The 18,552-nt window shown below is 42.4% G+C and overlaps 1 protein-coding gene across 1 annotated transcript in view; it reads left to right on the top strand.

Moving 5' to 3' along the window:
• Positions 1-16,710, top strand: part of Znf398 (zinc finger protein 398) — a 35,316-nt gene extending 18,606 nt beyond the window's left edge. Inside the window, exons 3-6 of the mRNA XM_041640663.1 lie at positions 6,018-6,144; positions 6,710-6,820; positions 9,304-9,417; positions 10,335-16,710. Coding sequence (XP_041496597.1) covers positions 6,018-6,144; positions 6,710-6,820; positions 9,304-9,417; positions 10,335-11,491 — 1,509 coding nt within the window. The 3' untranslated portion in view covers positions 11,492-16,710. The remainder of the gene's footprint in view (positions 1-6,017; positions 6,145-6,709; positions 6,821-9,303; positions 9,418-10,334) is intronic.
• The last annotated feature ends 1,842 nt before the right edge of the window (positions 16,711-18,552 follow it).

Below are 18,552 nucleotides of genomic sequence, written 5' to 3'. Positions count from 1 at the left end.
TTTAACCCAGTGCCTCCTTGCTTAGCCCAGTGCACTGATGGAATGGGTTGAATGGATGCAAGTAGCTAGAGCTATGGGAGGGAGTTCCTTCCCTATCCTTTGGCAAGCCTGTGTGTAAATCTCGTACAATTTGGCCTGTAGAGGTTCTGCCTTAGTAAGAAGGAAATGGGAACTGCTCCTGGAAAGAAAGAAAGTCAGAACTTTTGTCAAGACTGCCAGCTCACTTTCCAATGTGGACACTTTTTCTTACAGTTTTCTCCTCGAAAAGATAGTGGGCTGACAGATTCTTAGTCAGGGTTCTCCAGGTATCAACTCACTGGTTTAGGCCTTTAATCCCAGCACTCAAAGTAGCGGCCGGCGTATCTCGGTGAGTTTGTATCAAGTTCCAGGCTAGCCAGGGCTCCATAGTGAGACCTGGTCTCAAAAATAAAATAATAAGTAGCCAACTGCCAAAGAATAAAGTAAAACTAGTGTCAGACTCTGAAAGTGAGTACACAGTGCTGTAAAATTAATTCAAGTGCCTTTAGCAAAAACCAAACTCACCAAGGAAAATTTCAGTTGTGCTTGAAGAGCTCAGAGGGGAATTAGTACAGAAAATAAAGACTTAGAAAAAATGATGCTGCAAGGTACATTCTGAGGATGTACCTTGGGAGATGGAGGTGGAAGGGTTTAAGGCCAGTCTGGGCTACGTGAAACTGTCTTAATTACTAAGTAAATAAATAATAAAATAAATAATTTCTTGTAGTAATAAGAGCGGCGGGGCTGCGTCCCCAGCACCCCGGCTGCCTGGCTAGCTTATGCCCGAAATAACAACACACAAACTGTATTCATTTAATCACTGCTTGGCCCATTTCTATCTAGCCTCATCTAGGCTAATTCTCACATATTAATTTAGCCCATTTCTAATCATCTGTGTAGCGCCCCTAGGTGCGCTTACTGGGAAGATTCTAGCCTATGTCCATCCTGGGTCGGAGCTTCATCGCGTGCGTCTGCCTGGGAGCTGGGAGCATGGCGTCTCTCTGAGGTGTCTGCTCCTGAGAGGAGAGCTGTGGAGTCTGAGCTCACTTCCTCTTCCTCCCAGCGTTCTGTTCTGTTTACTCCTCCCACCTGTCTTCTAACCAATGAGGGCCACGCAGTTTCTTTTTATTTAACCAATGACCTTCCTCCATCAATTTCTTAAATTAGAATCTTAACACCAGTGACTCAATGTAGCTCAGTGGTAGAGTACCTCACCTAGCACATGTAAGGGCATGAGGTCAGCATTTGGTTTGCAACACAGGAAAACAAAACCCAAAAATCTTAATACCAGAAACAATTTAATTGAATTTTGGAAGAGAAAAAAGACAATAAAAACCCCCAATGAGCTGGCTGTGGTGACATATACATGTCATTCTGGCACTTGAGAGATAGAGGTGGGAGGGTCAGGAGTCCAAGGCCAGTCTGAGCTGCATGAGACTGTCTCAATTATTAAGTAAATAAATAATAAAATAGAGTGGAGTACCTTGTTAAGATCAAAATTAAAATACTAAGATGCTGAAGTGTCAGAATTAGGGCTGAAGAAAAATCTGTTGCTCAGGTAGAAAATCTCCAAAGAGACTGAGCGTGGTGGCACATGCCTAGAATCCCACACTCAGGAGGTGGAGACAGGAGTACCAGATCCCCTCCATCCTTGGCTGCATAGCAAGTTCTAGATCAGACTGGGCTACATGTACATAAATATGCCATCTCTAAAAAAACAAACCAAAATGTCCCCCAAAGACTATGAGTGTAATGAGTTTGTTCTCTAATGACTGAAAATGTTAGCTGAAAATGTTGACTAAAAAGCCTAACTGCTTGGGGGGAAAGGCTACAGAATGGTCTTGGAATGTAGCTCAGTGGTAGAGAATTTGTATAGCATGTGGAAAGCACTAGGGTTGATCCAGAAATCACAATAAAAAAATAGAACTGCCAGGGAAAATATCTTTTAAGTCAGTAAATCACATAAAATTTAACAATAAATACATTGACTAATGAACTTTTTAAAAAATTCAAGGTAGATACAACAAACAGAAAAAACTGGAGGCAACAAGATTTAGATGTGAACTGGAAAGAGAGGAATAAGATTCAAGATGAAATAGATAGTCAGATAATGAAATCTTCAAATCAATTGATAAATACTACATGGTGAGTTTTTTGTGTTTTGTTTTGTTTGGGTTTTTTGTTTTTTGGTTTTTTTTTTTTTTGGACAGGGTTTCTCTGTGTAGCCCTGAACGAACAGAGATCTGCCTGCTTCTGCGTCCTCAGTGCTGTGATTACCCGCTGTGGCCACCACCACTCAGCTCTACACAGCATCCATAAAGGGAGCTTAGGCAGTGCTGTGCACCTGAGCTTAGGAATCTGAGAGCAGCCTTGGCAACACAGCAAGACTTCCATTTCTTTTCTTTTTCTCTTCTTTCTTTTTCTTTCTCTCTTTTTATTTTATTTTATCTTTTTCCGAGACAGCATTTCTCTGTAGCTTTGTAGCCTGTCCTCTTGTAGACAAGACTGGCATCAAACTCACAGAGATCCACCTTCCTCTGCCTCTTGAATGCTAGGATTAAAGGCGTGCACCACCCGGCAAGACCTCCAATTCTTCAAAGAAAAAAGATCATGAATTAATATGTAAAATATGTGCTACAAAGGAAGACATTTATCAGAAATTGTGGTACTTTATTTTATCAATGAAAACAAATTTCAAGAAGAGATGGTTCAGATGTTAATGGCTAGGCTAGCAACCCAAAATAAAAGTTTGGTTCCTAGCACCCACGGCTGTCTCCACCCCATCCCACTCCCCCGAAAGAAAGAAAACTAGACTAGGAAAACAGATCAGTGTATCTAGAGAAAATGAAAATGGAGCATGATGTTTGAGAAAGATGAGTGTGAGGGAAATTCTGGGCTTTCCAGATAGCATAAGAGTTAGCTGAAAAGGAACTTCAGCATGTTGGTTAAACAGCATCAAGTTGCAAACATTGAAATGCAGAAAATGGGAAATGCATTGAAAATGGAAAACAATGAAAATTCTGACCCAAAACTTCAAATAGGTAGTTTGTGGATTTAGGTGACCTAATTTTTTTAGACAGAGATGAATTGCTGAACTCAAACCAGATATTGAAGAAAATGGCAGAGGAAGATGAAACAGTGATCTAAAATTTAAGAAGCCAAACTGAAAAAGTATAACTAGAAGTTGGAAAGATATCAAAAGAGAACCAGAGTAGCTGGATGGAAAGCATGGGCTGAATGAATGTATCAGAGAGGAAGCATGTAGCCGAGCTGAAGACAAACTGCAGTAAGTTGGGAAAATCTTTTCATGAGTACGAACTGAAGAGTTTGCAGGAGAAAGTGGATGCCTCAGAGGCCATAGAGAAGAATTAGAGGGGCTGGAGAGGTGGCTCAGCGGTTAAGAGTACTTGCTGCTTCTCAGAGGACCCACATAAGGAAACTCAAACCACCATAACTCCTGCTTCCAGATCTGACACCCTCTTCTGGCCTCCCAGAACACCTGTATCCCTGTGCACATACACACATACATATACACAAAAAAACAAATCTTAAAAGAATTGGAGCCAGGTGTGGTGGCCTGGAGTCAGGGGTAGGCAGATCTCTGTGAGTTCAAGGTCAACCTAGTTTACTTAGTTCCAAGACTGTGAGGTCTATATAGTAAGACCCTGTTTTGAAAAAAAAAAATTCATTTAAGACTATATAAAGCTAGCCTGTGACACCTCCTAGACCTTCTTTCCCTATGAGAACTCTCAGTGGAAAACAGAAAGAGATATGTCTTTGAAAGACATCCAAAGGAAAAGAGTAGGTGAACATGCTAAAAAATCAAAATACTAGGCAAGTTGATAATGCATTCCTGTAATCCCAGTATTTGAGAGGCTAAGGAATGAGGATGGAGAACTGGAAGCCAGCCTATGATACTTAGTTAGACACTGTTGCAGAAATAATGCCAGCCTATGATACATAGTTAGACACTGTTGCAGAAATAATGCCAGATACTTTGGAGAAGGGGGCTTTCTCAGTTCCTTCTGCATGTTCTTTAAAAGGAAAACTCAGGCACAAATGGCAAGAATTTCTTTGGTCATGGGGGCTGGTACTGACATTAAAGCTTTTCTATTTCTAGATCCAATATATCAGAACAGAGGCAAAAACCTAATGAGAATCCTTTCACAATTCCTTCACCCATTGAAGAAACTTGCTTTTACAAATGGCTTGGCCAGTAGAACAGCTATGTAAAACATAAAGTTGTATTGTCAAGTGATGAGATGTATGAAAGAATATGTGTATTGGTGTTTTGAGATGTTCATGTGTGGCAGGCTGACCTCAAAGTCAATAGATAGGCATAACTGAACTTCCTGCCTTTACCCTCCTGAGTGCTAGGATTATAAGAGTACACCACCATGTCTGGCTTATGTAGTTCTGGGAATTGAACCGAGAGTTTTACACACTGAAATACACTCCAGGCCAAGAATGTACAAATATAGCACAATTGCTATATAGGCACATGTTTATATAAACTAACCATATAAGACATTGAAGGGGTGAAGGTTATGATTAAGTCTTGACATTTTAAACACCATAACTAGTAAAAAGAAAAATGAAGACTTTACATAGTTCCTGAGAAACACAACAAATATGAAGGAAAATTAATGTTTGTAAAAGCAACAACAGAAAAAAATATGCAAAGTTTCAAAAAAGACTTAGGCTATATAGAGAATTTTAAATTCTGATTCAATACATGCTATTCTAAGATAAATCCTGTTGATTTTTAGTCATGAGGCATGGAAATTGCATCAAGAGGAGATCTTCTTGACAAAAGATTACAAGAGTCAGAGACAAACACAATTCTGGAGAAATCAGATGTCCTGAGTAATGATGTTTTGAGGAGTGGCAGGTAAAACAGGTGACACGATAGTACAGCTTTAACAGGTGACACGGAGGTGTTTTCACTCAACGTCACATGTTACAAGACATCTAAGTATGTTTCAGGAAGGGTTCTGGCTGCATATTTTGTGTTTTGTCAAGGTCTTAGAAGTTTACTAATAATAAGTTTCGGAGCATTGGAAGAAAGAGAGTGGCTCCTGGTAGGTCAGCCATGCTTCTATGATCACCCAAGAACATTTGAGTCAGCCATGCTTCTATGGTCACCCAAGAACATCTGATGCAGTGGGCTTTGAAAGAGAGAGAGAGAGAACAAGCAGTTGGGTGGATAGGAAGGTGGGGGTGGATCTATGAAGAGGGGATAAATAGGAGTAAAATACATTGTATAAAATTATCAATTTATGCCTGGTGGTGGCAGTGTACACTTTTAATCCCAGGACTTGGTAGGCAGAGGAAGCCTGGTCTACAGAGCAAGTTCCAGGACACAGAGAAACACTCAAAAAAACAAAACAAGCAAACAAATAAAATTCTCAGTTAATAAAAGTAGTATTTAAAAACCCAAGGAAAAACAGCATAAGCTGTTTAAAATTCTGTTTGATTTGAGACCTGTTTTCTCTATAGCACTGGCTGTTCTGAAACTCACTCTGTAGCCTAGACTGGTCTCAAACTCAAGGACCTGCCTGTCTCTGCCTCCCTAATTCTTGGAATAAAGGTATGTGCCACTATACCCAGTTTAGAATATTTTAAAGTATTTTTTTACATTACATTTATATTGTGGGGGTGGGGGGTACAAATGCACCACAGCACATGTGTAAAGGTCCAAGGATAACTCAGAGACACGTCTCCTTTTGTCATGGTTGTGGCAGTTTAGCTCAGGTTCCAAGGCTCAATGGCAAGTGACTTTACACACTGAGCCCTCTCACTGCCCCAGAATATTTATTGACCTTCCTTTGAGGCTATAAAAATTAAGTCATGAGGCATGGAATGACCCTTTCTTCAATGTGTGGGAGAAATTGCATCAAGAGGAAATCTTGACAAAAGACTAGAAGAGTAGAGAAAAGATTTCTTGAATGGCTGACTTTCATGGGAGGGACTAACTAACCATGTGATTGTAATTTTAGGTGCCTGTGGCATTTGATGATGTCTCCATCTACTTTTCCACTCCAGAGTGGGAAAAATTAGAAGAATGGCAGAAAGAGCTTTACAAGAATATCATGAAAGGCAACTGCGAGTCCCTCATCTCCATGGGTGAGGCTGAGTGTGCACCTTTTGAATGAGGCGCCAGCCATCCTAAGAGGGCTTAGACAGTTCCTTTTTCTCTAGTGTCCTCATCTCAATGTCCACCCATCCTCATATATTTCAGAATGTGGTTTTAAGTCAAAGAAGGATAGAACTAACTTACTATGTGCATTTTCTTATATGTTATATTTTCTTTTACCTCCTTTCTTTTTTTAAAAAATATTTATTTATTTTTTTATGTATACAATAGTCTAGCTGTATGTATGTCTGCAGGCCAGAAGAGGGCACCAGACCCCATTACAGATGGTCGTGAGCCACCATGTGGTTGCTGGGAATTGAACTCAGAACCTTTGGAAGGGCAGGCAATGCTCTTAACCACTGAGCCATCTCTCCAGCCCCTTTTACCTCCTTTCTTGAGTAACTTGTAAATAATTGGAGGTTGATAGATGAGGAGAAGTGATAAAGGATCTAAAGGAAATTAATTTCCTGTGAACCCCCAACATTCAGCTGCCGTGGTGGTTATCATACTGATTTATCTCTCTGTCATGCCGCCTTTCCATTTTTCCTTTTCTAGATTATGCCATGAATCAACCTGATGTCTTATCTCAGATTCAACCAGAAGAACACAGTGCAGATGACCAACCAAGGCCAGAGGCAAGTGAGATTCCAGCAGATGCCAGTGAAGGTAAGAGAAAAGATTATATACTCTTAAGCTCCTTTTCCTGGGTAGAGAGGGGGGTTTTAGAGGTGTCCAAAGCCATTCAGTGCTAAAACATTTTACACTTTGAATGGACATTTAAATACTGGAAGGAGCTCAGTGATGACCTGTCCTGCACCTGTCAGTATGTCATGCATGCCGTATTGTTGGCAGTTGAGGCTTAGTAGGGTGCTCTTGTAATTTAGGGGAAGTGTTGTGTATAAAGAACAGTTTTCCAGATCTCTATACTGGCAAGCAGTTCCTTCTCAAGATGAGCAGTCTTGGCCTGTGCTGACTTTCTCTTCTGACACAGGGAATGAGCCCTGGCTCCTTTCAGTGGAGAAGACTACTAACCATTTGTTTTAGTTTCCTCTCTGTTACTAAGATAAGTGTCCTGACAAAACCCAGTTTAGGGGAGAAAGCATTTATTTTAGCATACAATTTCAGGCGACAAGTCCATCATGGTGAAGAAACTGGAGTGTGGAGCTTAAAGTAACCAGTCACATCATATCCATAGTAAAGAGCAGAAAGAAATGAATGCTGCACGCTTGTTTTCTTGTGCTCAGCTTGATTTATTCATTTTACAGAGTTCAATATAACCACAGGCTAACCCAATATAGATGGTCCCTTATTAAGACTCTTTTCCTAGGTTGTTTTAAACTGTCAATTAAAGCTAATCATTACACCCAGTAATTTTAAATATGAATCCAAAATATGAAAATTAAATCATAAGCTGGGCAGTGGTGGCGCACACCTTTAATCGCAACACTCAGAGATGCAGAGGCAGCCAGATCTCTCTGAGTTCGAGGCTAGTCTGATCTACAGAGTAAGTTCCAGGACAGCCAGTGATACACAGAGAAACTGTCTTGAAAACCCATAAATAAATAAAAATAAATAAATAAAATGGAATCATGATGATTTTTCTTAATGGTATGTTCTTTGTAGCCTTGTCTGCTGAAAAGATATAAACAATTGATAACTGATTAGCAATAAGCTGCCTTCCAAAGGGCTGATAGACATGCACAATTATATTGATCCTTATATTGCTTATTGAACAACACAGGCCACTGTTTTCAGAACCTTGGGAGAGATGTAAAGTTCTTTGGGACCTAAGAATTATTTTTGAAAGAACTCTTTCCCCCCAGAAAGGGCTCTCTCTCTCTCTCCCTCCCTCCATCCCCCCCCCTCCCCCGTCTCTCTGTGTCTTTTTCCCTCTCTCCCTCTTCCACTTTCCCTCACACAATACTCTTTCACAACTGTTGTGCTTGTTATTTCCCCCAGGCCTAGGATGCCCTTGTTTTTTTTTTGGCTGAAATAGGCTAATTAGAAAGTTGTTAATATCCAGAGAATAAATGCAAGCTCTCTATCATTAGTAGAGAATAAACCACTACAGGTTTTGCTTTAAGCATACACATGTGTATGTGCACGCGCAAACACACAAACACACTAAATAAAAGTGTAATTTAAAAAATATATAAAAGTGTAGAGGAGTGGTGGCTGTGAAGAGAAGGTTCCAAGTGAACAAAATTCTGTTCATCAGAAATATGACTTTATAGCCACATTTCACAGGCATGATGGCACAAGCTTATATTCTCAGCAGTACAGGTAGAGTGGGGACAGGAAGTTTAGGAATTTGATGTCTTCCTTAGTCACATAACAAGCTTAAAACCAATCTGAGCTACATTTTATGCCTTTCAAAGAAAAAAAGTAGCCAGGCGGTGGTGGCGCACGCCTTTAATCCCAGCACTTGGGAGGCAGAAGCAGGTGGATCTCTGTGAGTTCGAGACCAGCCTAGTCTACAAGAGCTAGTTCCAGGACAGGCTCCAAAACTACAGAGAAACCCTGTCTCGAAAAACCAAAAAAAAAAAAAAAAAAAGAAAGAAAAAAGAAAAGAAAAGAAAAAAAGTAGCAGATGTGGTGGTGCACAACTTTAATCCCAACACTTCAGAAACAGAGCAGGTAGATCTCTGTGAATTCAGGGCCAGCCAGAGCTACATAGCAAAAAGTACAGAATTGACAATGTCAAGCCAGACTGTGGTGGCACACACCTTTAATCCCAGCACTTGATTGGCAGAGGCAGATGGATCTCTGTGAATTCAAGGCCAGCCTGGTCTACAGAGCAAGTTTTAGGATAGCCAGGGCTACACAGAAAAACCCTGTCTCAAAAAAAAAAAAAGAAAAAAGAAATTAATAATGTCAATGAACATAATTATGTTACCTTTTAAAGAGATTTATTTATTATTTTATGTGTATTAATGCTTTGCCTGCATGTATATGTGTACTGCATGCCCAACAAGATCATAAGAAGCCACTGGATCCCCTGGAATTACAATTACAAATGATTGTGTGCTAGCAATCAAACCCAGGTTCTCTGTAAGTACAAGTGCCTAAACTACTGAGCCAACTCTCCGGCACAATTTCACCTTCTGATTCAAGTCCCTGAAAACCATTTTCTTTTTCTCTACAAATAGAGCCTGGACTTTCAACCTCAGATATTCTGTCTTGGATTAAACAAGAAGAAGAGCCTCAGGTTGGAGTCCCCCAGGAGTCCAAAGAGAGCAACCTGTACAAAGGCTCCTATGCCGGTGAGTAACCGAGGGAACAGATGTTCAGATTCTGCTCACACTAGCAGTGACTAAAGAATGTAGCTGAAAGGGTGCTAGAAAGACAAGGAACAGTCAGGAAGAAAAGGAAGGTAATGGTCAGCCAAGTTAGAGATGAAACCAAAAGGCCACCAAGATAAATTTTAAGTAGGAAAGCACAGTTTTAAAAAACGTATTTATTCATGTGTGAGGAGGCACATGCAGAAATTCAAGGACAACTTGTGAGAGTTGGTTCCCTTCTTCTAATATGTGGGTCCCAGAAATTGAATGCAGGCTGTCAGGTTTGATGGTGAATACATTTACCCACTGAGTCATTTTATCAGCCCAGAAAACATACTCTTAAATGCAGATTAGCATTGTTGGGGCTGTGTATGTCAGTGATAAAAACAAAGCCCTAGTTTCAGTCTTTAGCACTGTATTTTAAAAAGAAAAACAGGACTGTTAGAGGAAGAACAATAAATGTATACAAATGAATAAAAATATGGGAATTGGAAAAATAGAGCATTTGAAGATCTCTTAGAAAGGATGGACAGAATGACCAAAGACATAAAGGTGGGAATGTGTTCTATTGCAGGGAAGATAGAATCAAGGAGGGGTTTCTCTCACAGAACGTACACTAGAAGTAAAGAGGAGATTTTAGGCCCTATCACACTAGGCAATGGAGAAAGTTACTGAGTAAAAGTGAAACATAAAATAATGTGGGGAAGACTGATGCCAAGGTTATTCCTTTTCAAAATGGAGCACCAACATACAGTCTTATATGTGTAATGTAACAGGGGCCTTGTTAGTAATGAGAGCCCTTCCCTGAGTTTACCTGAGCAGTGAGCTCTTAGAGCAGCCTGCCTGAACTGTTGGAATGTGAGAGACAGTGGTGAGATAACTCTGATCCCTTCTTTCAGATGAAGAACTTGTCATCAAAGCTGAAGACCTGGCTAGAGCCTCCTTGTGTCCTGAAGTTCCCGTAGCCTTCTCTGCCCCGCCACCACCAGCAGCCAAGGATGCTTTTGCAGATGTAGCTTTCAAAAGCCAGCAGTGTACTCCCATGACACCTTTTGGACGCACAGCCACTGACCTGCCTGAGGCCTCAGAGGGACAAGTGACCTTTACTCAGTTAGGAAGCTACCCACTCCCACCTCCAGTTGGAGAGCAGGTGTTCTCATGCCACCATTGTGGCAAGAGTCTCAACCAAGACATGTTAATGACACATCAATGTAGCCACACTGCTGAGCACCCCTTAACCCGTGCCCAGTGTCCCAAGCACTTTGCCCCACAGGTGGACCTCGGTAGCACCTCTCAGGACCATGCCAGTGAAACACCACCCACCTGTCCTCACTGCGCCCGGACCTTCACTCACCCCTCACGACTCACGTACCATCTTCGGGTGCACAACAGCACTGAGCGCCCCTTCCTCTGTCCTGATTGTCCCAAGCGCTTCGCTGACCAGGCTCGACTCACCAGCCATCGGCGCACTCATGCAAGTGAGAGGCCTTTCCGTTGCCCACAGTGTGGTCGTAGCTTTAGCCTGAAAATCAGTCTCCTGCTGCACCAGAGGGGACATGCGCAGGAGCGCCCCTTCTCTTGTCCTCAGTGTGGCATTGACTTCAATGGCCATTCTGCACTGATTCGTCACCAGATGATCCACACAGGCGAACGGCCCTACCCGTGTACAGACTGCAGCAAGAGCTTCATGCGTAAGGAACACTTGCTAAACCACCGGAGGCTGCACACAGGTGAGCGGCCTTTCCAGTGTCCGCACTGTGGCAAGAGCTTCATCCGCAAACACCACCTCATAAAGCACCAGCGCATCCACACGGGCGAGCGGCCCTACCCCTGCGCCCTGTGTGGAAGGAGCTTCCGCTACAAGCAGACACTCAAGGACCACCTGCGGACAGGTCACAGTGGAGGCTGTGCAGGTGATAGGGACCCTTCTGCACAGCCAGCAGACCCACCTGGTCCACTCTTAACTGCCCTGGAAACCTCTGGTCTAGGTGTTAGCACTGAAGGTCTAGAATCTAGTCAGTGGTATGGGGAAGGGAATGGAGGCGTGGTTTTGTAGATCTGTGGCCCATTGGTTATTTATGTTCACTGCAGAGCAGAAGGTCCAGGAGAAAGCCTACAAGCTCCACAACCCATAGTAATTATTGTCTGTTACATAAAGGAATTTGGGGTCTACACTCAACTAGAGACATGCTTGTGCAAGTCCACAACAGTACAAGAATACCATATTTTGAAAACTGGAAGAGAATCCAGCATCCGTGTCTTTTCATATACCACAAATGCAGAGTTTGGGCAGCAAGATTTGTCTTCTGATCATTCTGTCAGGATAGCAGAGAGTAGACTGCCTCTAGATCGAGACGAGCTGGAAAGAGCCCCCAAACCTCAAAGTCATCTTTCTCTAATTCCTCAGTGATGAGGTGACTGTTGGGGGAATGTGCTTTAGCTGCCTGTTAGGTGCCGTGTCTCAAACCAGCTAAGCTCTCTTCATACCTTTCCCTGAAACCTGGTGACTGGGGCTGCCTTCCTAGGCCTAGATTCTGTCGGCTAATACATTTTGTTTAATGTTGGCGAAAAAGAAATCTGACTTTGATAGCTTATTAAGGGGACAGTTCCTAGCTTTCACTAGCTTGATTTGAAACATTCAGATTCTTGTAGCAGCTTTTAAAGAGGACAGAGAACTTTGCCACAGCCCTGGTTAGAAATTGAGGAGAGTTCTCTCTTCAGGTTTAAGAGCTAAAGATTCCAGAGATCTCAGGCACAACAGTGATAGCATAGCCTAAAAATCTGCCTGAATCATGAATTTAGAGTCATTTATATCTATGTATCCCTTCTCTTTTCCAAGCAGGCGATCATGTTTTTCCATTTCTGTTGTTTGATTTTCTTTCTCTCTCTCTCTTGAGACAGGGTCTTACTATATATCCTGGCCCGGAATTTGCTTCATAGACCAGTCTAGCCTTGAACTCATAGAGCTCTGCCTGCCTCTGCCTCTTGTTCTGGGTGCACCACCATGCCCAACTTGATTTTCTTTACAATGCTCACAGCACTTCAGAAAGTGCTTTTGTTCCTTCAGTAGTGTGGCAACAGTGGTGTAGTGTGATGGCTTTCCTGCCTGTCCTGCCTCACTGGTCATGAACAGAGCGAGGCCTCTCTTCAGTCCTGAGAGTGAGACACACATCTGTCTGACCTGTCATGCTGTTTTTTAGACAGGGCTTCACTGTGTAGCCAGGCTGGAACTCGGAGATCTGCCTGTCTCCACATCTAGAGTGCTAAGATTAAAAGCATGTACTATCATGCTTAGCCATCTGTTGTACTTTGAGGTGTCATGGCTACCATGCTTTCTTTTCTTGGCCCCTCTTAGTCATCTGAAAGCATCTGAACCTAGTTCTGTTCCTAAATGTTCATGCAACCAGGTGTGTGTCCTCTTCCATTTTCAGCTCTTACATTTTTTTTTATTTATGTATACAATAGTCCGCCTCCCTGTATGCCAGCAGAGGGCGCCAGATCTCATTAAAGATGGTTTTGAGCCACCATGTGGTTGCTGGGAATTGAACTCAGGACCTCGGGAAGAATAGTCAGTGCTCTTAACCATCTCTCCAGCCCCAGCTCTCACATTTTTATCACCAAAAAGAAGCTGTTAAAAGGTGAGTGTAAGCCACACAGTGGTGGCGCTCACCTTTAATCCCAGCATCCAGGATGTCTGTGAGTTTGAGGCCAGCCTGGTCTACAAGAACTAGTTCCAGGACAGGCTCCAAAGCCGCAGAGAAACCCTGTGTCAAACAAACAAACAAACAAAAAACAAAACAAAACAAAAGGTGAATGTACTGGTAAAAATAAAAAGCCACAGGTCCCCAAGTGGCGGCAGCAGGCAGCAGGCACGAGACCACAGCAGCCCACAGTAACGGGCCACAAAGGCAGCCAGATCCCAGGTGAGGAGCCACATGGTGGGTGAGAGACTGAGATGGATAGGCACACCATGCAGAGTGAGGTTGGATATTTATTTAGTGGGTTATGGAAGGGAAGGGAAAGAGGAGAAGGGGAAAGAGCTGAGAGAGAAAGAGGAAAGAAACAGATGGGAGAATGGAGCTGCCTCTTTGGGAGAGAGATGGGAGGAAGGGCTCAGACTGGAAACGGAAGGAAGATTGGCCTGCCTCAAAAGTGGACAGGACAGACCATTACAGTGAACCTCTAGAAACTTTTACAAAGAAAGAAGAATCTTGTGATAAAGTTCTCCTCTGCCAAAATTCTGTTCTTCATTTGGCTTCTGTCCAGACAAAGCCAAATAAGGCAAGAAAACCAAAGCAGAGAAACTCATGTAGAAACTTGGTGGAAATCAGCTTGTCTTGTTGTTTTGCTCTTAGTGGGTCCTAAAGTAGAAGATGGAGAATGTAGAAACCACATATTTGGTACAGGAAGCTGTTTATTCCCACACCCCTCATTCCCCCAGAGTCTTCTATGATGTCTAGAATGAGATCTAGAGCTGTTCAGACAGAATACTTTCTGGATAAGGAAGGGAATGCTTTCTCCTTGTTACTAGGCCCTGCAACCACAGTAGGGAATGGTGTTTACCTAGGTACTGTACTTCTGGCAAAGTTCTGCCTGAACATGCTGCTCTTCAGGATAATCACATAAATAAAACATTGTTTTGTGACAATAATACCAAGGGTCCCAGGAGACATAAGTGTGTGTGAAACCTGGTTTGCTGTCATAACTTTCAGCCTGTAGGCAGTGAAAATCTCCCAGGGATAGACAAGACAGATGATGGCAGTACTGTGGTCTATTGGGAAAAAGACCAGAATCTGGACCCTCCCACAGGAAAACTCGGAAATCCTGAAATCCCCTAATCAGGTTCCAGCTTCATTAATGACTCACTAGGGACCTGACTATGTGGTTTGCACCTGAAAAAGAAGGAATCAAGGCATTCTCAAGGTGAGGGAAGTGTTTGCTAGAGCTGAAGAGGAGATGCTTACTGAAACTGCTGTGGGGGCTAGACAACATCTAAAGTTCGTCTGAACTCAGCAGATTTACCGAGGACACAAAAGCCAATCGGAGGTCTGTGTACCAGAGTGCTGCCAGTGGCCCCCAGTGCCTGTTCTGTTAGGCGCTGTAGCCAGCAGGGATCTAAACTAGCCAAAAGAGAATAGTGTTCCAATACCAGCCAAACATTGGAAGCATGTGGAATCAATCCCAGTCCTTAATCTGGCTCAAAGTAGGATCTTCAGCTATTGTTTTTTTGTTTTTCGAGACAAAGCTTCTCTGTGTAACGGTCCTGACTGTCCTGGACTTCATTCTGCAGACCAGACTGGCCTAGAACTCACAGAGATCTGCCTGTCTCTGCCTCCCAAGTGCTGGGATTAAAGGTGTGCACCACTACCGGCAACTTCAGATACTGTATAGTCAATTCTTTCCATTCACCAGTCTCCTCTCTAGTAGAACTCATCTGTCAACGATTCAAATGTAGCTCATTGGAAAATGTAAAGTCCAACAACTTTTCAGCAAGTAGAATCTCTGTCTACCTGGTGTCTTGAGAGAAACTGTACACTTAACTCTACAACTAAAGAGATCTAGTGCTCATGTGACAGCTCGTGACTGTAGGGAAGAGGAAACCCCAAAAGTGTCCCCTGGATGATGGCGCAGCTCTTCCTCAGAGCTCATCCAGGAGTTGGCTCTAACAAGATCTCTTTACTTACTAGAGGTTTTTGGGTGTTTTTTTTTTTTTTTTTTTTTTTTTGTCAGCACTGGATGAGCCTCTGCTTCAGTCACAGATAAGAAATAAATGTAAGTTGGTTAATTGTTTAGAAATTTGGCATTTGATAATGAAAACACCGTAGTCATTATCTCCAGGGAGAGCCATGCTCTACATCATTTCTGTCACTAATAAACTCTACAAAATCTTCTCTTGAGATGGCATCTATAGCTATCTCAGCCGATCCCCATGGCTTATGAGATAACAAATACTATCTTAGTCTCAAAAAGTCTCACTGAAAAAAAAAAGTACCTAAGTTCCTTTCATTTCAATGGGTTGGAAATCCCAATTTTATGTCATATTTCTTGAGAGGGACAGGTCATCCCTTCCCTCTTCTTATGCCTTAGCTCCTTAGATAACAAAAACACTTTCTGCAGTTGCCTGAGTAGCAATGAGGCATTTTCAGATGAGAACCTGACATTAATAGATACATATACATATCTATTTAGATAGATACACACACACACACACACATTGGTTTTTTGAGACAGGGTTTCTCTATGTAGCCTTGGCTGTCCTGGAACTTGCTCTGTAGATCAAGCTGACCTTAAACTCAGAGATCCTCCTGCCTCTGCCTCCCAAATTCTTGGGATTAAAGTCATGCACCATTAGATGGATATTTTGGACTGCTCAGCTCACTCTGGTTCTCTGTAGCAAAGGGGCAGTCTCTTATCATATAGGGTGAATACAACAGGCTGTTATTTGGCAAGGTTCGGGTTTCTATAAAGAGGATAATTAGTTCAAAATTAGGCACTGGGGTGATAACTCAATAAAGTGCTTGCTATACAAGCATGAGTACCTGAGTCTAATCCCTAGAACTCGTGAAAAAGCTAGAATCAATGCTTGAATCCTAGCACTGGGGAGGTCTTGCCTGGCTTCTTGTCAGCCTAGCCTCATTGGTAAACCGCAGGTCACTGAGAGACCCTGTCTCGAAGAACAAAGTCAGTGGCTCCTGAACAATGACTCCCAAAGTCCTCTGGTCTCCACACAAGGTCAGAATGATTGTGGGTGGGGTTAAGGAGTGTGTAGGGACTTAATGCTCATCATCTTAGTACAGTATTAATGACTAGGAGCAGAGCTTCTCATGGCAGACCTAGATTCAAGCCTCAAGTAATATATTATCTTCTGAAGACTTTGTTTCTCTATAAGGTATTGTAATATGTTTTGTATCTCAGTAGTGTTAGAGCTTAAGAACTCACAACGTAACATTTTACAGAACCAACCTGAAAAAGGTGGTCACAAAGCCAGGCCGAACTAGAAGTGGCAAGTGTTAAGAACCAAGGTTTGGCCAGGTGTGATGGCTCACACTTGTTACACCAGCACTTGGGAATCTGGGGCAGGAAGATTGCTGAGAATTCAAGGTCAGTCTAGGCTACATAGGAAAACCCTGTTTTTGAAAAAGAGGGGAGGACAAGAAGGCCCCAGAGAGATAACTGTGTAAGAGCACTGGGTGCTTTTTCAGAGGACTTGTATTCGGTTCCCAGCACCCCCATGGTGGCTATAATTTTTAACTCCAGTTTCAAGGGATCTCATGCCCTCTTCTGGCTTCTGCACTCTGCAGACACAAAACATGCATGTGGTGTGTGTGTGTGTGTGTGTGTGTGTGTGTATGCACATGTAGGCCAAACACTAATACACATAAAAACAAACATTTAAAAAAAAAAAAGGCTGCTCTACAGAAGTACAAGACTCCTGGCTGGCTCAGCCTTTTGCTACCATCTTTTTTCATAAATTTAGTGTGAACTCTTACTGATTATTTTCTATACATACCACCACATAAGTTCCTAATGCCACAACCCCATATGGCTCTGATTCTCTCTCAATTTTTCTTCTTTTTCCTCATCCTTCTCTTTAAAACATTTCTTTAGATTTTATTTTATCTGTCAGTGTTTTGCCTACATGTATGTATGTACATTATGTGCACGCCTTGTTCCCGCAGAGGTCAGAAGAGAGTGCCACATTTCCTAAAATTGGAATTATGAATGATTGCAAGCCACTGTGTGGGTGCTGGGAATCGAACCTGGGTCCTCTACAAGTGCAACAAGTGCTCTAAACCACTGTTTTAAAACAAAGAATTTTAGGGTGGTGGTGGCGCAAACCTTTAATCCCAGCACTCTGGAAACGGGTAGGTGGGTCTCTGAGTTCAAGGCTAACCTGGTCAGCAGGGCTAGTTCCAGGACAGCCAAGGCTACACAAAAAATCCCTATCTGCCGGGCAGTGGTGGCGCATGCCTTAATCCCAGCACTTGGGAGGCAGAGGCAGGTGGATCTCTGTGAGTTCGAGACCAGCCTGATCTACAGGACTGGCTCCAGGACAGGCTCCAAAGCTACAGAGAAACCCTGTCTCGAAAAACCAAAAAAGAAAAAAAAATCCCTATCTTAAAAAAGAAATTTAAGTGTTCTTTTAAATATTTCTCAGTTTTTCTTTGTTTAGATTCTATAATTGGGAAATCTGGCCCAGTTCTTCCCATGCTCATCTTAACCCAGCAGTACAATTCCTCTGGCCCCTGCACCAGCTTCTGTGAACCTTGGAAATGTGCTCAGGAATGAAGAATATAGCAGTTCAGTGTTGCAGGGTGGGAGGGTTCTGTTTAATACCTATTGAGGTTTCTTCAACTACTTCTGTCTTACAAATACTATCATAATTCCAATGCATAGTGTCTTTGCTCAAAAATACCTGGAAGATGCTGTTTGTCTTGTGAAAGGAGTCATTTGTCACTTGAAGTCAAGGAAAGGAGAGGTGTTACCCTGCTCTGACCCTGCTCCTGTTTTGTGTGCTTGTTTATTGAAGACAAGTCTCTCAGTGGAACCCATTGCCTCAGCTTCCCTGGTGAAGGGATTACAGATGAGTGCCACCATGCCTGCTCTTCAGTCCCTGCTCTCTACACTACTTCCTTTTTCTTTTTACTTTTTTGAGACAGGGTTTCATGTATCCCAGGACATCTACAAACCTTGTATGTAGCCTAGATTTCTTTGAACCTCTGATCCTCCTTCCTCTTCTTGGTTTTATGGAGCTAGGGATCAAATCCAGAACTTTGTGCATGTTAGGCAAGCACTCTACCAACTGAGCTACATCCCCAGCCTCTTCTTCATGTTATAGAACTGACCACAGTCACAGACATAGGATGGATTTGTCAACTTGGTCAATTAAATGTACCCTCCATATCATGCCTAAGACCACACAAGGAAGGCAGAAAAATACAGTCTCATCAGAACAGCCTCAGAAACAGTGATTCTGAAGTTCTGAAGTTACATTCCAAATAAAGGGCTTGATTAAAAACCTCACTGAACTATGTGAGTTTGTGCTCATTAGTAAAACAGTATTTATTTATTTATTTATTTATTTATTTATAACAAAACCTTGAAATTGTTGTAGGG

The sequence above is a fragment of the Microtus oregoni genome, unplaced genomic scaffold (assembly GCF_018167655.1).
Source record: "Microtus oregoni isolate MIOR12 unplaced genomic scaffold, Mior012 000064F_ref0000363, whole genome shotgun sequence".
Lineage (NCBI taxonomy): Eukaryota > Metazoa > Chordata > Mammalia > Rodentia > Cricetidae > Microtus > Microtus oregoni.
This window is presented reverse-complemented; position numbering and strand designations above follow the sequence as displayed.